This window comes from Mobula hypostoma, chromosome 8 (assembly GCF_963921235.1).
Source record: "Mobula hypostoma chromosome 8, sMobHyp1.1, whole genome shotgun sequence".
NCBI classification, from domain to species: Eukaryota; Metazoa; Chordata; class Chondrichthyes; order Myliobatiformes; family Myliobatidae; genus Mobula; species Mobula hypostoma.
Genome location: NC_086104.1, coordinates 153,613,898 through 153,630,614, shown reverse-complemented (window position 1 = coordinate 153,630,614; position 16,717 = coordinate 153,613,898). Strand labels below are relative to the sequence as shown.

The 16,717-nt window shown below is 43.1% G+C and overlaps 1 protein-coding gene across 2 annotated transcripts in view; it reads right to left on the bottom strand.

The window, feature by feature from the left end:
- Positions 1–479: 479 nt before the first annotated feature.
- The window catches only part of LOC134350293 (prosaposin-like), a 39,922-nt gene continuing 23,684 nt past the window's right edge, over positions 480–16,717 (bottom strand). For both annotated transcript variants that reach the window (XM_063055333.1, XM_063055334.1), the window contains 2 exons: positions 9,661–9,771; positions 480–825 (listed from right to left, as the gene is read on the bottom strand). In XM_063055333.1, the coding sequence (XP_062911403.1) occupies positions 790–825; positions 9,661–9,771 (147 nt within the window). In that variant the 3' untranslated portion in view covers positions 480–789. The remainder of the gene's footprint in view (positions 826–9,660; positions 9,772–16,717) is intronic.

Genomic DNA, 16,717 nt, shown 5'->3' with positions numbered 1-16,717 from the left:
CCTCCTCCACTGTAATCTGTACAGGTCCATGAAGGTGATGTTGCTTTGCCTCACTTCTATATACTCTGTATTTATCTCCTGAGTAAATACAGATGCAAAGAATGCATTTAAGATCTCCCCCATCTGTTTTGGCTCTACACATGGATTACCATTGTGGTCTTCCAGAGTACCAATTTTGCCCCTCTGGGTCACTGTGCTCCACTTTGAGGAAAATGTTTACATTAGGATCCTCAAATGGGGCTGACCGCAGGGCTGTGTTGATATATCTGCTATGGCATCGTGTTTTGTTTGGTTAGGAAAGGCTGTGTTCTCATATTGTTAATGATGCCTTCTACAGCAGGAAAGTGCCAATATTCAGCATCGAGCCTTGCATGACTGACTACTTGAGGCATGTTCAGCCGCCGAGTATTGAAGGGTATGAGAATAAATCACAACTCTAAAAGTTTATTTAAGAAACAGTGCATGATTTTAAAGCACTTTAGTCTGCTGAATTTTAACAGTTGATGAAACCAAAACCCCTAATCAATTTTTGTCATTGAAACTCTGCGTAAATAGCATCTGGCAATATTGATTAGATGGAAGTAAAGGATTACCAATAATCTCGACTCTGTAACATCTCACAATTATAGGGATTGCATTGAATGCATAAGCTACAGCAGCCCAAAATTGCTTAAAGGAAACATGCACACACACAAGCAGAATCATCATTTAATTGGTACTAATGGAACAGCCTTTGCATCTTTTAAATATTTAATTTCTCTGTCTTCCACCAGTGATATGAAATGAGCTCTAATTCCAGTCACGGTTCTTACAGTATTCAACAACCTAAAAAAATCCAAATAGAAATAAGATATTTTTGTATTTTCAAATTCACAATACCCTTTCATTTTCCGATCACCTAATCTTTAAAATTGCTTATATTTTTGTTAAGTTCCTTAAGATTGATTATAACCTGTTATGGGTAACCCTAGGTAATTTCTAAAGTACATGTTTGGCACAGCATTGTGGGCTGAAGGGCCTGTATTCTGCTGTAGGTTTTCAATGTTTCTATGCATGGTAAAAGACCCTTCCAGCCCAATGAGCCTATGCTGTCCAATTGCACCCATGCACCCATGCACCCAATTAATCTACAAACCAGTAGGTCTTTGGAATGTGTGAGCAAACCAGAACATCTGGAGTAAACCTATGCAGCCATGGAGAGAACATACAAATTCTTTGTAGACAGCAGTGAAATTGAATCTGGGTCACTGGCACTGTAGTCGTGTTAGGTTAACTGCTATGCCACTGTGTCTTAGAAACATAGAAAATAGGTGCAGGAGTAGGCCATTCGGCCCTTTGAGCCTGCACCGCCATTCAGTATGATCATGGATGATCATCCAACTCAGAACCCTGTACCAGCCTTCCCTCCATACCCCCGATCCCTTTAGCCACAAGGGCCATATCTAACTCCCTCTTAAATATAGCCAATGAACTGGCCTCAACTGTTTCCTGTGGCAGAGAATTCCACAGATTCACCACTCTCTGTGTGAAGAAGTTTTTCCTAATCTCAGTCCTAAAAGGCTTCCCCTTTATCCTCAAACTGTGACCCGTCGGTCTGGACTTCCCCAACATCGGGAACAATCTTCCTGCATCGAGCCTGTCCAATCCCTTTAGGATTTTATACGTTTCAATCAGATCCCCCCTCAATCTTCTAAATTCCAACGAGTACAAGCCCAGTTCATCCAGTCTTTCATCATATGAAAGTCCTGCCATCCCAGGAATCAATCTGGTGAACCTTCTTTGTACTCCCTCTATGGCAAGGATGTCTTTCCTCAGATTAGGGGACCAAAACTGCACACAATACTCCAGGTGTGGTCTCACCAAGGCCTTGTACAACTGCAGTAGTACCTCCCTGCTCCTGTACTCGAATCCTCTCGCTATAAATGCCAGCATACCATTCGCCTTTTTCACCGCCTGCTGTACCTGCATGCCCACTTTCAATGACTGGTGTATAATGACACCCAGGTCTCGTTGCACCTCCCCTTTTCCTAATCGGCCACCATTCAGATAATAATCTGTTTTCCTGTTTTTGCCATCAAAGTGGATAACTTCACATTTATCCACATTAAATTGCATCTGCCATGAATTTGCCCACTCACCTAACCTATCCAAGTCACCCTGCATCCTCTTAGCTTCCTCCTCACAGCTAACACTGCCACCCAGCTTCGTGTCATCCGCAAACTTGGAGATGCTGCATTTAATTCCCTCATCCAAGTCATTAATATATATTGTAAACATCTGGGGTCCCAGCACTGAGCCTTGCGGTACCCCACTAGTCACTGCCTGCCATTCTGAAAAGGTCCCGTTTATTCCCACTCTTTGCTTCCTGTCTGCCAACCAATTCTCTATCCACATCAATACCTTACCCCCAATACCATGTGCTTTAAGTTTGCACACTAATCTCCTGTGTGGGACCTTGTCAAAAGCCTTTTGAAAATCCAAATATACCACATCCACTGGTTCTCCCCTATCCACTCTACTAGTTACATCCTCAAAAAATTCTATGAGATTCGTCAGACATGATTTTCCTTTCACAAATCCATGCTGACTTTGTCCGATCATTTCACCGCTTTCCAAATGTGCTGTTATCACATCCTTGATAACTGACTCCAGCAGTTTCCCCACCACCGATGTTAGGCTAACCAGTCTATAATTCCCTGGTTTCTTTCTCCCTCCTTTTTTAAAAAGTGGGGTTACATTATCCACCTCCAATCCTCAGGAACTAGTCCAGAATCTAAAGAGTTTTGAAAAATTATCATTAATGCATCCACTATTTCTTGGGCTACTTCCTTAAGCACTCTAGGATGCAGACTATCTGGCCCTGGGGATTTATCTGCCTTTAATCCCTTCAATTTACCTAACACCACTTCCCTACTAACATGTATTTCGCTCAGTTCCTCCATCTCACTGGACCCTCTGTCCCCTACTATTTCCGGAAGATTATTTACGTCCTCCTTAGTGAAGACTGAACCAAAGTAATTATTCAATTGGTCTGCCATGTCCTTGCTCCCTATAATCAATTCACCTGTTTCTGTCTGTAGGGGACCTACATTTGTCTTAACCAATCTTTTTCTTTTCATATATCTATAAAAGCTTTTACAGTCAGTTTTTATGTTCCCTGCCAGTTTTCTCTCATAATCTTTTTTCCCCTTCCTAATTAAGCCCTTTATCCTCCTCTAAAGATGCAACGGTCTTGTCACTGTTTTGGCTGCAGATGGCATACTGCATGACAAGAAGGGCAGTGTATTTTTTAAGTAGAGAGATAACTGCAAGGTGTATCTGAAAGATCAAGGAAGTGGCACAGAAAAAGAGTTGAGGCCGGCATATATCAGCCATGATCATAGTAATGGTGGGGCAGGCTTGAAAAATGGAGTGTCCTACTACTCCTATTTTTTTTTGTGAAAGAACACAAGAAGTTAACATGAAGGCATACTGTGTAATTAAGAAGATAAATGTTACTTTAGCCTAGCATGGGGTACCTTATCAAATGCCTTGCTGAAATCCATATACACTACATCTACTGCTTTACCTTCATCAATGTGTTTAGTCACATCATCAAAAAATTCAATCAGGCTCATAGGACACGACCTGCCTTTGAAAAAGCCATGCTGACTGTTCCTAATCATATCATGCCTCTCCAAATGTTCATAAATCCTGCCTCTCAGGATCCTCTCCATCAACTTACCAACCACTGAGGTAAGACTCACCGGTCTATAATTTCCTGGGCTATCTCTAGTCCCTTCCTTGAATAAGGGAACAATATCTGCAACCCTCCAATCCTCCGGAACCTCTCCCGTCCCCATTGATAATGCAAAGATCATTGCCAGAGGCTCAACAATCTCCTCCCTCGGCTCCCACAGTAGCCTGCGGTATATCTCGTCCGGTCCCAGTGACTTATCCAACTTGATGCTTTCTAAAGGCTCCAGCACATCCTCTTACTTAATATCCATATGTACACCATGGGTCCTGAACCCTACCATCCTTTCTCTGTCTCATTGGAACACTTTTCAACATAATTGTATAAGGGCTAAGAGAGTTGTAAAAGAGCGCATGAAGGCTTTGTGTGTCAATGCAAGGAGCATTCGTAATAAGGTGGATGAATTGAAAGTGCAGATTGTTATTAATGATTATGATATAGTTGGGATCACAGAGACATGGCTCCAGGGTGACCAGGGATGGGAGCTCAACGTTCAGGGATATTCAATATTCAGGAGGGATAGACATGAAGGAAGGGGAGGTGGGGTGGCGTTGCTGGTTAAAGAAGAGATTAATGCAATAGAAAGGAAGGACATAAGCTGGGAAGATGTGGAATCGATATGGGTAGAGCTGCGTAACACTAAGGGGCAGAAGACGCTGGTGGGAGTTGTGTACAGGCCACCTAACAGTAGTAGTGAGGTCGGAGATGGTATTAAACAGGAAATTAGAAATGTGTGCAATAAAGGAACAGCAGTTATAATGGGTGACTTCAATCTACATGCAGATTGAGTGAACCAAATTGGTAAAGGTGCTGAGGAAGAGGATTTCTTGGAATGTATGCGGGATGGTTTTTTGAACCAACATGTCGAGGAACCAACTAGAGAGCAGGCTATTCTGGACTGGGTTTTGAGCAATGAGGAAGGGTTAATTAGCGATCTTGTCATGAGAGGCCCCTTGGGTAAGAGTGACCATAATATGGTGGAATTCTTCATTAAGATGGAGAGTGACATAGTTAATTCAGAAACAAAGGTTCTGAACTTAAAGAGGGGTAACTTTGAAGGTATGAGACGTGAATTAGCTAAGATAGACTGGCAAATGACACTAAAAGGATTGACAGTGGATATGCAATGGCAAGCATTTAAAGGTTGCATGGATGAACTACAACAATTGTTCATCCCAGTTTGGCAAAAGAATAAATCAAGGAAGGTAGTGCACCCGTGGCTGACAAGAGAAATTAGGGATAGTATCAATTCCAAAGAAGAAGCATACAAATTAGCCAGAGAAAGTGGCTCACCTGAGGACTGGGAGAAATTCAAAGTTCAGCAGAGGAGGACAAAGGGCTTAATTAGGAAGGGGAAAAAAGATTATGAGAGAAAACTGGCGGGGAACATAAAAACGGACTGTAAAAGCTTTATAGATATGTAAAAAGGAAAAGACTGGTAAAGACAAATGTAGGTCCCCTGCAGACAGAAACAGGTGAATTGATTATAGGGAGCAAGGACGTGGCAGACCAATTGAATAATTACTTTGGTTCTGTCTCCACTAAGGAGGACATAAATAATCTTCCAGAAATAGTAGGGGACAGAGGGTCCAGTGAGATGGAGGAACTGAGCGAAATACATGTTAGTAGGGAAGTGGTGTTAGGTAAATTGAAGGGATTGAAGGCAGATAAATCCCCAGGGCTAGATGGTCTGCATCCTAGAGTGCTTAAGGAAGTAGCCCAAGAAATAGTGGATGCATTAGTGATAATTTTTCAAAACTCGTTAGATTCTGGACTAGTTCCTGAGGATTGGAGGGTGGCTAATGTAACTCCACTTTTTAAAAAAGGAGGGAGAGAGAAACCGGGGAATTATAGACCGGTTAGCCTAACGTCGGTGGTGGGGAAACTGCTGGAGTCAGTTATCAAGGATGTGATAACAGCACATTTGGAAAGCGGTGAAATGATCGGACAAAGTCAGCATGGATTTGTGAAAGGAAAATCATGTCTGCCGAATCTCATAGAATTTTTTGAAGATGTAACTAGTAGAGTGGATAGGGGAGAACCAGTGGATGTGGTATAATTGGATTTTCAAAAGGCTTTTGACGAGGTCCCACACAGGAGATTAATGTGCAAACTTAAAGCACACGGTACTGGGGGTAAGGTATTGGTGTGGGTGGAGAATTGGTTAGCAGACAGGAAGCAAAGAGTGGGAATAAACGGGACCTTTTCAGAATGGCAGGCGGTGACTAGTGGGGTACCGCAAGGCTCAGTGCTGGGACCCCAGATGTTTACAATATATATTAATGACTTGGATGAGGGAATTAAATGCAGCATCTCCAAGTTTGCTGATGACACGAAGCTGGGTGGTAGTGCTAGCTGTGAGGAGGATGCAGGGTGACTTGGATAGGTTGGGTGAGTGGGCAAATTCATGGCAGATGCAATTTAATGTGGATAAATGTGAAGTTATCCACTTTGGTGGCAAAAATAAGAAAACAGATTATTATCTGAATGGTGGCCGATTAGGAAAAGGGGAGGTGCAACGAGACCTGGGTGTCATTATACACCAGTCATTGAAAGTGGGCATGCAAATACAGCAGGCGGTGAAAAAGGCGAATGGTATGCTGGCATTTATAGCGAGAGGATTCGAGTACAGGAGCAGGGAGGTACTACTGCAGTTGTACAAGGCCTTGGTGAGACCACACCTGGAGTATCGTGTGCAGTTTTGGTCCCCTAATCTGAGGAAAGACATCCTTGCCTTAGAGGGAGTACAAAGAAGGTTCACCAGATTGATTCCTGGGATGGCAGGACTTTCATATGAAGAAAGACTGGATGAACTGGGCTTGTACTCGTTGGAATTTAGAAGATTGAGGGGGGATCTGATTGAAACGTATAAGATCCTAAAGGGATTGGACAGGCTAGATGCAGGAAGATTGTTCCCGATGTTGGGGAAGTCCAGAACGAGGGGCCACAGTTTGAGGATAGAGGGGAAGCCTTTTAGGACTGAGATTAGGAAAAACTTCTTCACACAGAGAGTGGTGAATCTGTGGAATTCTCTGCCACAGGAAACAGTTGAGGCCAGTTCATTGGCTATATTTAAGAGGGAGTTAGACATGGCTCTTGTGGCTATGGGGGTCAGGGGGTATGGAGGGAAGGCTGGGGCAGGGTTCTGAGTTGGATGATCAGCCATGATCATAATAAATGGCGGTGCAGGCTCGAAGGGCCGAATGGCCTACTCCTGCACCTATTTTCTATGTTTCTATTTTTCTATGTACCTAGGCAGGACGCCACGCAAATATCCCCCGAACATTTGCCACATTTCTGCCGTACATTTCTCTGAGAACATCTGTTCCCAACTTATGCTTCCAAGTTCCTGCCTGATAGCTTCATATTTCCCCTTACTCCAATTAAACCTGTCTGTTCCTATCTCTCTCCAATGCTATGATAAAGGAGATAGAATTGTGATCACTATCTCCAAAATGCTCTCCCACTGAGAGACCTGACACCTGACCAGGTTCATTTCCCAATACCAGATCAATACTCTCCTCTTGTTGGCTTATCAACATATTGTGTCAGGAAACCTTCCTGGACACACCTAACAAACTCCACCCCATCTAAACCCCTTGTTCTAGGGAGATGTCAATCAATTAAAATCTCCCACCACCACCACCCTTTTATTATTGCACCTTTCCAAAGTCTTTCTCCCTATCTGCTCCTCGATGTCCCCGTTACTATTGGGTGGTCTATAAAAAAAACACCTAGTAGAGTTATTGAACCCTTCCTGTTCCTAACTTCCACCCACAGAGACCCAGGAGACAATCCCTTCATGACTTCCTCCTTTTCTGCAGCTATGACACTATCTCTGATCAGCAGTACCACACCCACACCTCTTTTGCCTCCCTCCCTGTCCTTTCTGAAACATCTAAAGCCTGGCACTCTAAGTAGCCATTCCTGCCGCTGAGCTATCCAAGCCTCTGTAATGGCCACAACATCATAGCTCCAAGTACTGATCCACGCTCTAAGCTCATCCACTTTGTTCATGATACTCCTTGCATTAGAATAGACACATCTCAAACCATTGGTCTGAACGTATACCTTCTCTATCAGCTGCCTATCCTCCCTTTCACACTGCCTACAAGCTTTCTCTATTTGTGAGCCAACTGTCCCTTCCTCCGTCTCTTCAGTTCAGTTTCCACCCTCCAGCGATTCTAGTTTAAGCTCTTCCCAATAGCCTTAAAAAACCTCCCTGCCAGGATATTGGTCCCCCTCAGATTCAAGTGCAACCGGTCCTTTCTGTACAGGTCACACCTGCCCCAAAAGAGGTTCCAATGATCCAGAAATCTGAATCCCTGACCCCTGCTCCAATCCTCAACCACGCTTTTATCCTCCACCTCACTATTCCTACACTCACTGTCGCGTGGCACAGGCAACAATCCTGAAATTACTACCTTTGAGGTCCTGCTTCTCAACTTCCTTCCTAACTCCCTATAGTCTGTTTTCAGGACCTCCTCCCTTTTCCTACCTATGTTGTTGGTACCAACATGTACCATGACCTCTGGCTGTTCACCTTCCCACTTCAAGATATCGTGGACACAATCAGAAACATCCCGGACTCTGCACCTGGGAGGCAAACTACCATCCATGTTTCTTTCCTGCGACCACAAAATTACCTGTCTGACCTCCTAACTATAGAGTCCCCTATCACTGTTGCCATCATCTTCCTTTTCCTACCCTTCTGAGCCACAGGGTCAGACTCTGTGCCAGAGGCACAGCCACTGTTGCTTCCCCCAGGTAGGTCATCCCCCCAACAGTACTCAAACAGGAGTACCTATTGTTAAGGGGGACAGCCACAGGGGTACTCTCTAGAATCTGACTCTTTCCCTTCCTTCTCCTGACTGCTACCCACTTATCTGTCTCCCGAGGCCCCGGTGTGACTACCTGCCTATAGTTCCTATCGCGTCCTCACTTTCCCTGACTAGATGAAGGTCATTGAGCTGCATCTCCAGTTCCCTAACCCGGTCCCTAAGGAGCTACAGCTCGACACACCTGGCACAGAACTTGCTCTCTGGGTTGCTGGGAGTCTCCTGGACATCCCACATCTGACACCCAGAACAGAACACACCGGCCTCACAGACATACTTCCTATTCCTATTCTTCACAATAACTTACCTTGCCTTGACCTGTTATCGCCAAAGCCCCGTTGAGCCAAAACCCTCCTACTCTAACTCCCCCTGTTCTGTCTCCCGCTCTGTAAAGCTGTCTTCTTTTTAAACTCATCCCCCGGGTCTAACTCGCTGACATCCACGCGCCTGCACAGTCGTTCCTTGATCCTCGTTCCTGATGGCTGTAGCATACTTGTGGAAAAATGAGGTTCTGTTCCCTGAGATTGCATTGGGCTTCATTGGAAAAGTGAAAATAATACATTATCTAATTTGATAGCATAGCGTAAGTGTGAAACTATTACAGCTCAATGCATTCCTAAGTTCATTTCCAGCATCATTCTGTGAGAAGTCTCTGTACATCCTCCCCATGGAATATGTGGGGTTTCCCCTAGATACTCCGGTTTCTTCCCACATTCCAAAGACATGCCAGGTAGGTTAATTGGTCATTGAAAAATTGTCCTGTAATTGGGTTAGGGTTAATTGGGATTGCGGGACTGGTGCCTGGAAGGGCCTACTCTGCACTTTATCACTAAATAACTGTTGCAGAATACCTTGTTCCTGTTGTCGTCATGGTGCTCTAGTACTGATATTGGTATAAATTATATTCAGATCTTTAAGTTGGATGTGACCACAGTGTGAAAGGCGGGCTCTCAATTCTCAGTTTTGTTGGTTCAGTGCAATACTCCAGGAGGGAAAATAAACAGTTTGTCACCCACTGTCTTCTTTTTTTTATCTCTGGCTGCTAACACTATTCTCCTATCACATCACAATGTGAAGTCTACTTACATGACACTTGGTGGCTGTTTCTCGGTCCTTACAGAAGTACGATGGTCCCCAAGTGCATTTATTCTTTCCGAGCAGTGATTCAGTCCTTTTCCTTATACAGATTCTCAGTCCCTATCAGTAAATGTGCGACATTACACTAGTTAAAAATCATTTTGAACCATTATGCGTTTGTCCAAAAGATCATGCTGGAAATACTCAGCACCGGAAGAAAGAAACAAAATGATCATTTCAGGTTGATTAAAATTACTTTTCACCCAAACTAGTAAAGGTTTGGAAACAAGTATAATTTGATTTGAGAACAATTGGGAAAATGATGGAGTGAAGTCAAGATGGTGCCAAACGGCCACTCCTTTGCTTGCATCTTCAGAAATAGCTTTATTTCTATCTTTGATATCTCTTTTTTTCCTTTTCAAGGTTCTTTTGAAGGCCCTGACCCGGAGTTACACTCTGGCTTCGGTTCTTTGTGGGAATGGGACCCGCCCTCGGGGCTCAGAACTGGCTGCTTTTTGACATCCCAAGGACACGGCCTGGAAGGTGAGTGCGCCTTCAGGTTTCTGGATTTTCGGGGCTCTGGAGACATGCCTATTCTAGGCCGATGCCCCTGACTGAAGTGTCGTGGGAGAACATGGAACTTTTGGAGCAGTGGGTTAGCTGCTGGGGGTTGTGTGTCCGGAGAACTGTGTCTTTCTGGGGCTGAGTCTCTGGGTGCAAAGCTCAGAAAAAGCGACACAACAGACTTTTAACATCGTAAATCAGTGAGTTGTTTGTTATGTCTCCCCTCTCACTGAAACGGGGACACCTTTTTTTCCCTTATTGGGGGCGGGGGAAAGAGAAGAGAGAAGAGAGAGGGGAAAGAGGAGAGGGGAGGGGGAGAGGGGAGAGGGGAGAGGGGAGAGGGGAGAGGGACAGAGACAGAGACAGAGACAGAGACAGAGACAGAGACAGAGACAGAGACAGAGACACACACTCACAGTGGTATGTCGAATTACCAGGTGAACGAATAGTTTTTGGGGTACTGCAAGACTTCGTCTTTATTGATGCTTGCTGCACACTTCAGTGCTCGGTGGAGAGCTCAGGGGGCTTTGGGGTTCTAACATTTAACTGTCATTCATTCTTTGGGGCACTGTTTTCGTGGATGTTTGCGAAGAAGAATAATTTCAGGATGTATATTGTATACATTTCTCTGACATTAAATTTACCTATTGAAACCTGTTGAACCTATTGAGAGAACAAAGGGTAGAGACCAGAATGACCATGGACGCAGTTTGTTGATTGACACTGACCTGTTTGTAGATGTGAACTGAAGTAAATAAAGAGGATGGCAGACAAAAGCAGGGGCTGGAACAATAAGATTTGCAACATTGGAACTTAAAACAGTACAGCTCCTTTGGTTTATCATGTTGTGCTGACCTTTTAACCTATGACAAAATCAATCTAACCATTCCTTCCCCACACAGCATTCAAATTTTCCATCATCCCATGTACCTTATCTTAAATATCTTAAACTAGAGTGGTTGGGGGGTGGGAATCAAATTGAAGAGACTAGGAGAGAGGAGGCTAGTTCACAAATAGAGAAAGCCAGTAGACAGTGTGTGAGGGAGGATAGGCAGGGGACAGAGATCAGGAGCACTCAGACTGAAGATGTAGGGGACAAGGAAGAAAAAGATAACAAAGTTGTTTGCTCTATTAAGGATAAAAAGAGAGTAAGAGGTGGAGAGTTTCTTAAATGCATCTATTTCAATGCTAGGAGCATTGTAAGAAAGGTGGATGAGCTTAGAGCATGGACTGATACCTGGAAATATGATGTTGTAGCTATTAGTGTAACGTGGTTGCAGGAGGGGTGTGATTGGCAACTAAATATTCCAGGATTTCGTTGCTTCAGGTGTGATAGAATAGGAGGGGCAAGAGGGGGAGCTGTTGCATTGCTTGTCAGAGAAAATATAACAGCAGTGCTTTGGCAGGATGGTTTAGTGGACTCATCCAGGGAGGCTATTTGGGTGGAACTGAGAAATGAGAAAGGTGTAATAACGCTTATAGGGGTGTATTATAGACCACCTAATGGGGACCGAGAACTGGAGGAGCAAATTTGTAAGGAGATAGCAGATATTTGTAGTAAGCACAAGGTTGTGATTGTGGGAGATTTTAATTTTCCACACATTGACTGGGAAGCCCATTCTGTAAAAGGGCTAGACGGTTTGGAGTTTGTAAAATGTGTACAAGATAGTTTTTTGCAGCAATACATAGAGGTACCAACTAGAGAAGGGGCAGTGTTGGATCTCCTGTTAGGGAATGAGATAGGGCAGGTGACGGAGGTATGTGTTGGGGAGCACTTCGGGTCCAGTGATCACAATACCATTAGTTTCAATATAATTATGGAGAAGGATAGGACTGGACCCAGGGTTGAGATTTTTGATTGGAGAAAGGCTAATTTTGAGGAGATGCGAAAGGATTTAGAAGGAGTGGATTGGGACAATTTGTTTTATGGGAAGGATGTAATAGAGAGGTCATTTAAAGGTGAAATTTTGAGGGTACAGGATCTTTATGTTCCTGTTAAGTTGAAAGGAAAGGTTAAAAGTTTGAGAGAACCATGGTTTTCAAGGGATATAGGAAACTTGGTTTGGAAAAAGAGAGGGATTTACAATAAATATAGGCAGCTTGGAGTTAATGAGGTGCTCGAGGAATATAAAGAATGTAAAAAGAATCTTAAGAAAGAAATTAGAAAAGCCAAAAGAAGATACGAGGCAGCTTTAGCAAGTAAGGTGAAAATAAATCCAAAGGGTTTCTGCAGTTATATAAATAGCAAAAGGATAGTGAGGGATAAAATTGGTCCCTTGGAGAATCAGAGTGGACGGCTATGTGTGGAGCCAAAAGAGATGGGGGAGATTTTGAACAATTTCTTTTCTTCGGTATTCACTAAAGAGAAGGATATTGAATTGTGTAAGGTAAAGAAAACAAGAAGGAAAGTATGACGATTAAAGAAGAGGAAGTACTGGCGCTTTTAAGGAATATAAAAGTGGATAAGTCTCTGGGTCCGGACAAGATATTCCCTAGGACCTTGAAGGAAGTTAATGTGGAAATATCAGGGGCTCTGACAGAAATATTTCAAATGTCATTAGAAATGGGGATGGTGCCGGAGGATTGGCGTATTGCTCATGTGGTTCCATTGTTTAAAAAGGGTTCTAAGAGTAAACCTAGCAATTATCGGCCTGTGAGTTTGACATCAGTGGTGGGTAAATTGATGGAAAGTATTCTTAGAGATGGTATATATAATTATCTGGATAGACAGGGTCTGATTAGGAACAGTCAACATGGATTTGTGCGTGGAAGGTCATGTTTGACAAATCTTATTGAATTTTTTGATGAGGTTACTAGGAAAGTTGATGAGGGTAAAGCGGTGGATGTTGTCTATATGGACTTCAGTAAGGCCTTTGACAAGGTTCCACACGGAAGGTTAGTTAGGAAGGTTCAATCGTTAGGCATTAATATCGAAGCAGTAAAATGGATTCAGCAGTGGCTGGATGGGAGATGCCAGAGAGTAGTGGTGGATAACTGTGTGTCAGATTGGAGGACAGTGTGTAGCGGTGTGCCTCAGGGATCTGTACTGGGTCCAATGTTGTTTGTCATATATATTAATGATCTGGATGATGGGGTGGTAAATTGGATTAGTAAGTATGCAGATGATACTAAGATAGGTGGTGTTGTGGCTAATGAAGGAGGTTTTCAAAGCTTGCAGAGAGATTTAGGCCAGTTAGAAGAGTGGGCTGGAAGATGGCAGATGGAGTTTAATGCTGAAAAATGTGAGGTGCTACATTTTGGTAGGACTAATCAAAATAGGACATACATAGTAAATGGTAGGGCATTGAAGAATGCTGTAGAACAGAGGGATCTAGGAATAATAGTGCATAGTTCCCTGAAGGTGGAATCTCATGTGGATAGGGTGGTGAAGAAAGCTTTTGGTATGCTCGCCTTTATTAATCAGAGCATTGAGTATAGGAGTTGGAATGTAATGTTGAAATTGTATAAGGCATTGGTAAGGCCAAATTTGGAGTACTGTGTACAGTTCTGGTCACCGAATTATAGGAAAGATGTCAATAAAATTGAGAGAGTACAGGGGAGGTTTACTAAAATGTTGCCTGGGTTTCATCTCCTAAGTTACAGAGAAAGGTTGAACAAGTTAGGGTTTTATTCTTTGGAGCGTAGAAGGTTGAGAGGAGACTTGATAGAGGTATTTAAAATTATGAGGGGGATTGACAGAGTTGATGTGGATAGGCTTTTTCCATTGAGAGTGGGGGAAATTCAAACAAGAGGACATGAGTTGAGAGTTAGAAGACAAAAGTTTAGGGGTAACATGAGGGGGAACTTCTTTACTCAGAGAGTGGTAGCTGTGTGGAACGAGCTTCCAGCAGAAGTGGTTGAGGCAGGTTCGATGTTGTCGTTTAAAGTTAAATTGGATAGATATATGGACAGGAAGGGAATGGAGGGTTATGGACCGAGTGCAGGTCGGTGGGACTAGGTGAGAGTAGGAGATTGGCACGGACTAGAAGGGCCGAGATGGCCTGTTTCCGTGCTGTAATTATTATATGCTTATATGGTTATAAATGTCCCAAATGTATCTGCTTCTAGCAGAACCCCAGGCAGCACATTCCATGCACTCAGTATTGTTAAAAAAAAAACAACTACCCCCTATACTTTTCTCCTTAAACCTTAGGGTTAGACCTCTCACTGCTATGGGCAGAAGTTCCCACTTGCTTCAAAGGCAACAACTATACCAGTGCCTAAGAAGAATAATGTGAGCTGCCTTAATGACTGTCACCCAGTAGCACTCACATCGACAGTGGTGAAATGCTTTGAGAGGTTGGGCATGACGAGACTGAACTCCTGCCTCAGCAAGGACCTGGACCCATTGCAATTTGCCTATCGCCACAATAGGTCAACGGCAGATGCAATCTCAATGGCTCTTCACACGGCCTTAGACCACTAGACAACTCAAACACCTATGTCAGCATGCTGTTCACTGACAATAGCTCAGCATTTAATATCATCATTCTCACAATCTTGATTGAGAAGTTACAGAACCTGGGCCTCTGTACTTCCCTCTGTAATTGGATCCTCAACTTCCTAACCGGAAGACCACAATCTGTGCGTACTGGTGATAACATCTCCTCCTCGCTGACGATCAACACCGGTGCACCTCAGAAGTGTGCGCTTAGCCCACTGCTCTACTCTCTCTATATCCATGACTGTGGATAGGCATAGCTCAAATACCATCTATAAATTTGCTGACAATAAACCCATTGTTGGTAGAATCTCATGGTGACGAGAGGGTGTACAGGAGTGAGATATGCCAACTAGTGGAGTGGTGCCACAGCAACAACCTGGCACTCAACATTAGTAAGATGAAAGAGCTGATTGTGGACTTCAGGAAGGGTAAGATGAAGGAACACATACCAATCCTCATATAGGGATCAGAAGTGGAGAAAGTGAGCAGTTTTAAGTTTGTGGGTGTTAAGATTCCTGAGGACCTAACCTGATCCCAACATATCGATGCAGTTATAAAGGCGGCAAGACAGTGACTATACTTCATTACGAGCTTGTAGAGGTTTGGTATGTCAACAAATACACTCAAAAACTTCTGTAGATGTACCGTGGAGAGCATTCTGACAGGCTGCATCACTGGCTGGTATGGAGGGGCTACTGCACAGGACCAAAAGAAGCTGCAGAGGGGTGTAAATTTATTCAGATATATCTTGGGTACCAGCCTACAAAGCACCCAGGACATCTTCAAGGAATGGTGTCTCAGAAAGGCAAGAGTCCATTTTTAAGGACCTCCAGCACCCAGGGAATGCCCTTTTCTCACTGTTACCATCAGGTAGGAGATACAGAAGCCTGAAGGCACATACTCAGCGATTCGGGAACAGCTTCTTCCCCTCTGCCATCCGATTCCTAAATGGACATTGAACCCTTGGACACTACCTCACTTTTTAAATATATATTATTTCTGTTCTTGCACAATTTTTAATCTATTCAATATATGTATACTGTAATTGATTTATTATTTAATTATTATTATTTTTTCTTCTTCTATATTATGTACTGCATTGAACAGCTGCTGCTAAGTTAACAAATTTCACAACACATGCTGTAGATAATAAACCTGAGTCTGATTTCAATTCCTTTATATTAGCCAATCCCCCCCCCCCAGAAAGTCTGGCTGTCCATTAAATCTATTATCATTTCACCTCTCATCCTCCTCTCCAAAGAGAAAATCCCTAGCTAGCTCAACATATTCTCATAAGACCTGCTCTCTAATCCAGGCAACATCATGGTAAATCTCTGTACCCTCTCTGAAGCTTCTACATCCTTCCTATAATGGGCCATCTAGACATAACGTTGAAATCAATGCTAGAAATTCTCTACTGCTCCCAACTGATTCTATAACTTTCAAAGGCTCTTTATAATTTTATTTGCACATTTTATCTTCTTTTACTTATTGGTTTATAGCTGGCCTTTGTTTATGTATAGCTTTTTGTAAAATTCATTTACTGTATATCTTTTTTCTTGTAAATGCCTGTAAGAAAATGAATCAAGGTAATACGCACGAAATGCTGGAGGAACTCAGCATCTATGGAAAAGAGTAAACATTTGACGTTCTTCAGTCCTACAGAAGAGTCTCGGTCCAAAACATCAACTCTTTATTCTTTTCCATAGATGCTGCCTGACCTGCTGAGTTCCTCCAGCATTTTGTGTGTGTTGCTTTGAATTTCCAGCATTTGCAGCCCTTCTCGTGTTTGCGAGTACATGATAACCTATGCACAATGATAATACATTTACTTTGAATTTTGAATTAAATGTTTTATTTGATGAAATCTCATCACAACTGGCCAGTTCTAACACAAACTATAGTGGCTGGCTACCTGAAATTGTTGAATTCAATATCCAGTCCTGATGACTGTAGCATAGCTATGGGAAAATCTTTTCCCTAAGATTATGTTGGGTTTCGTTGGAAAAATGAAGGCAAAGTCAGAGAGTTCAGAGTTGAAGCAGGATGGAGAATTAA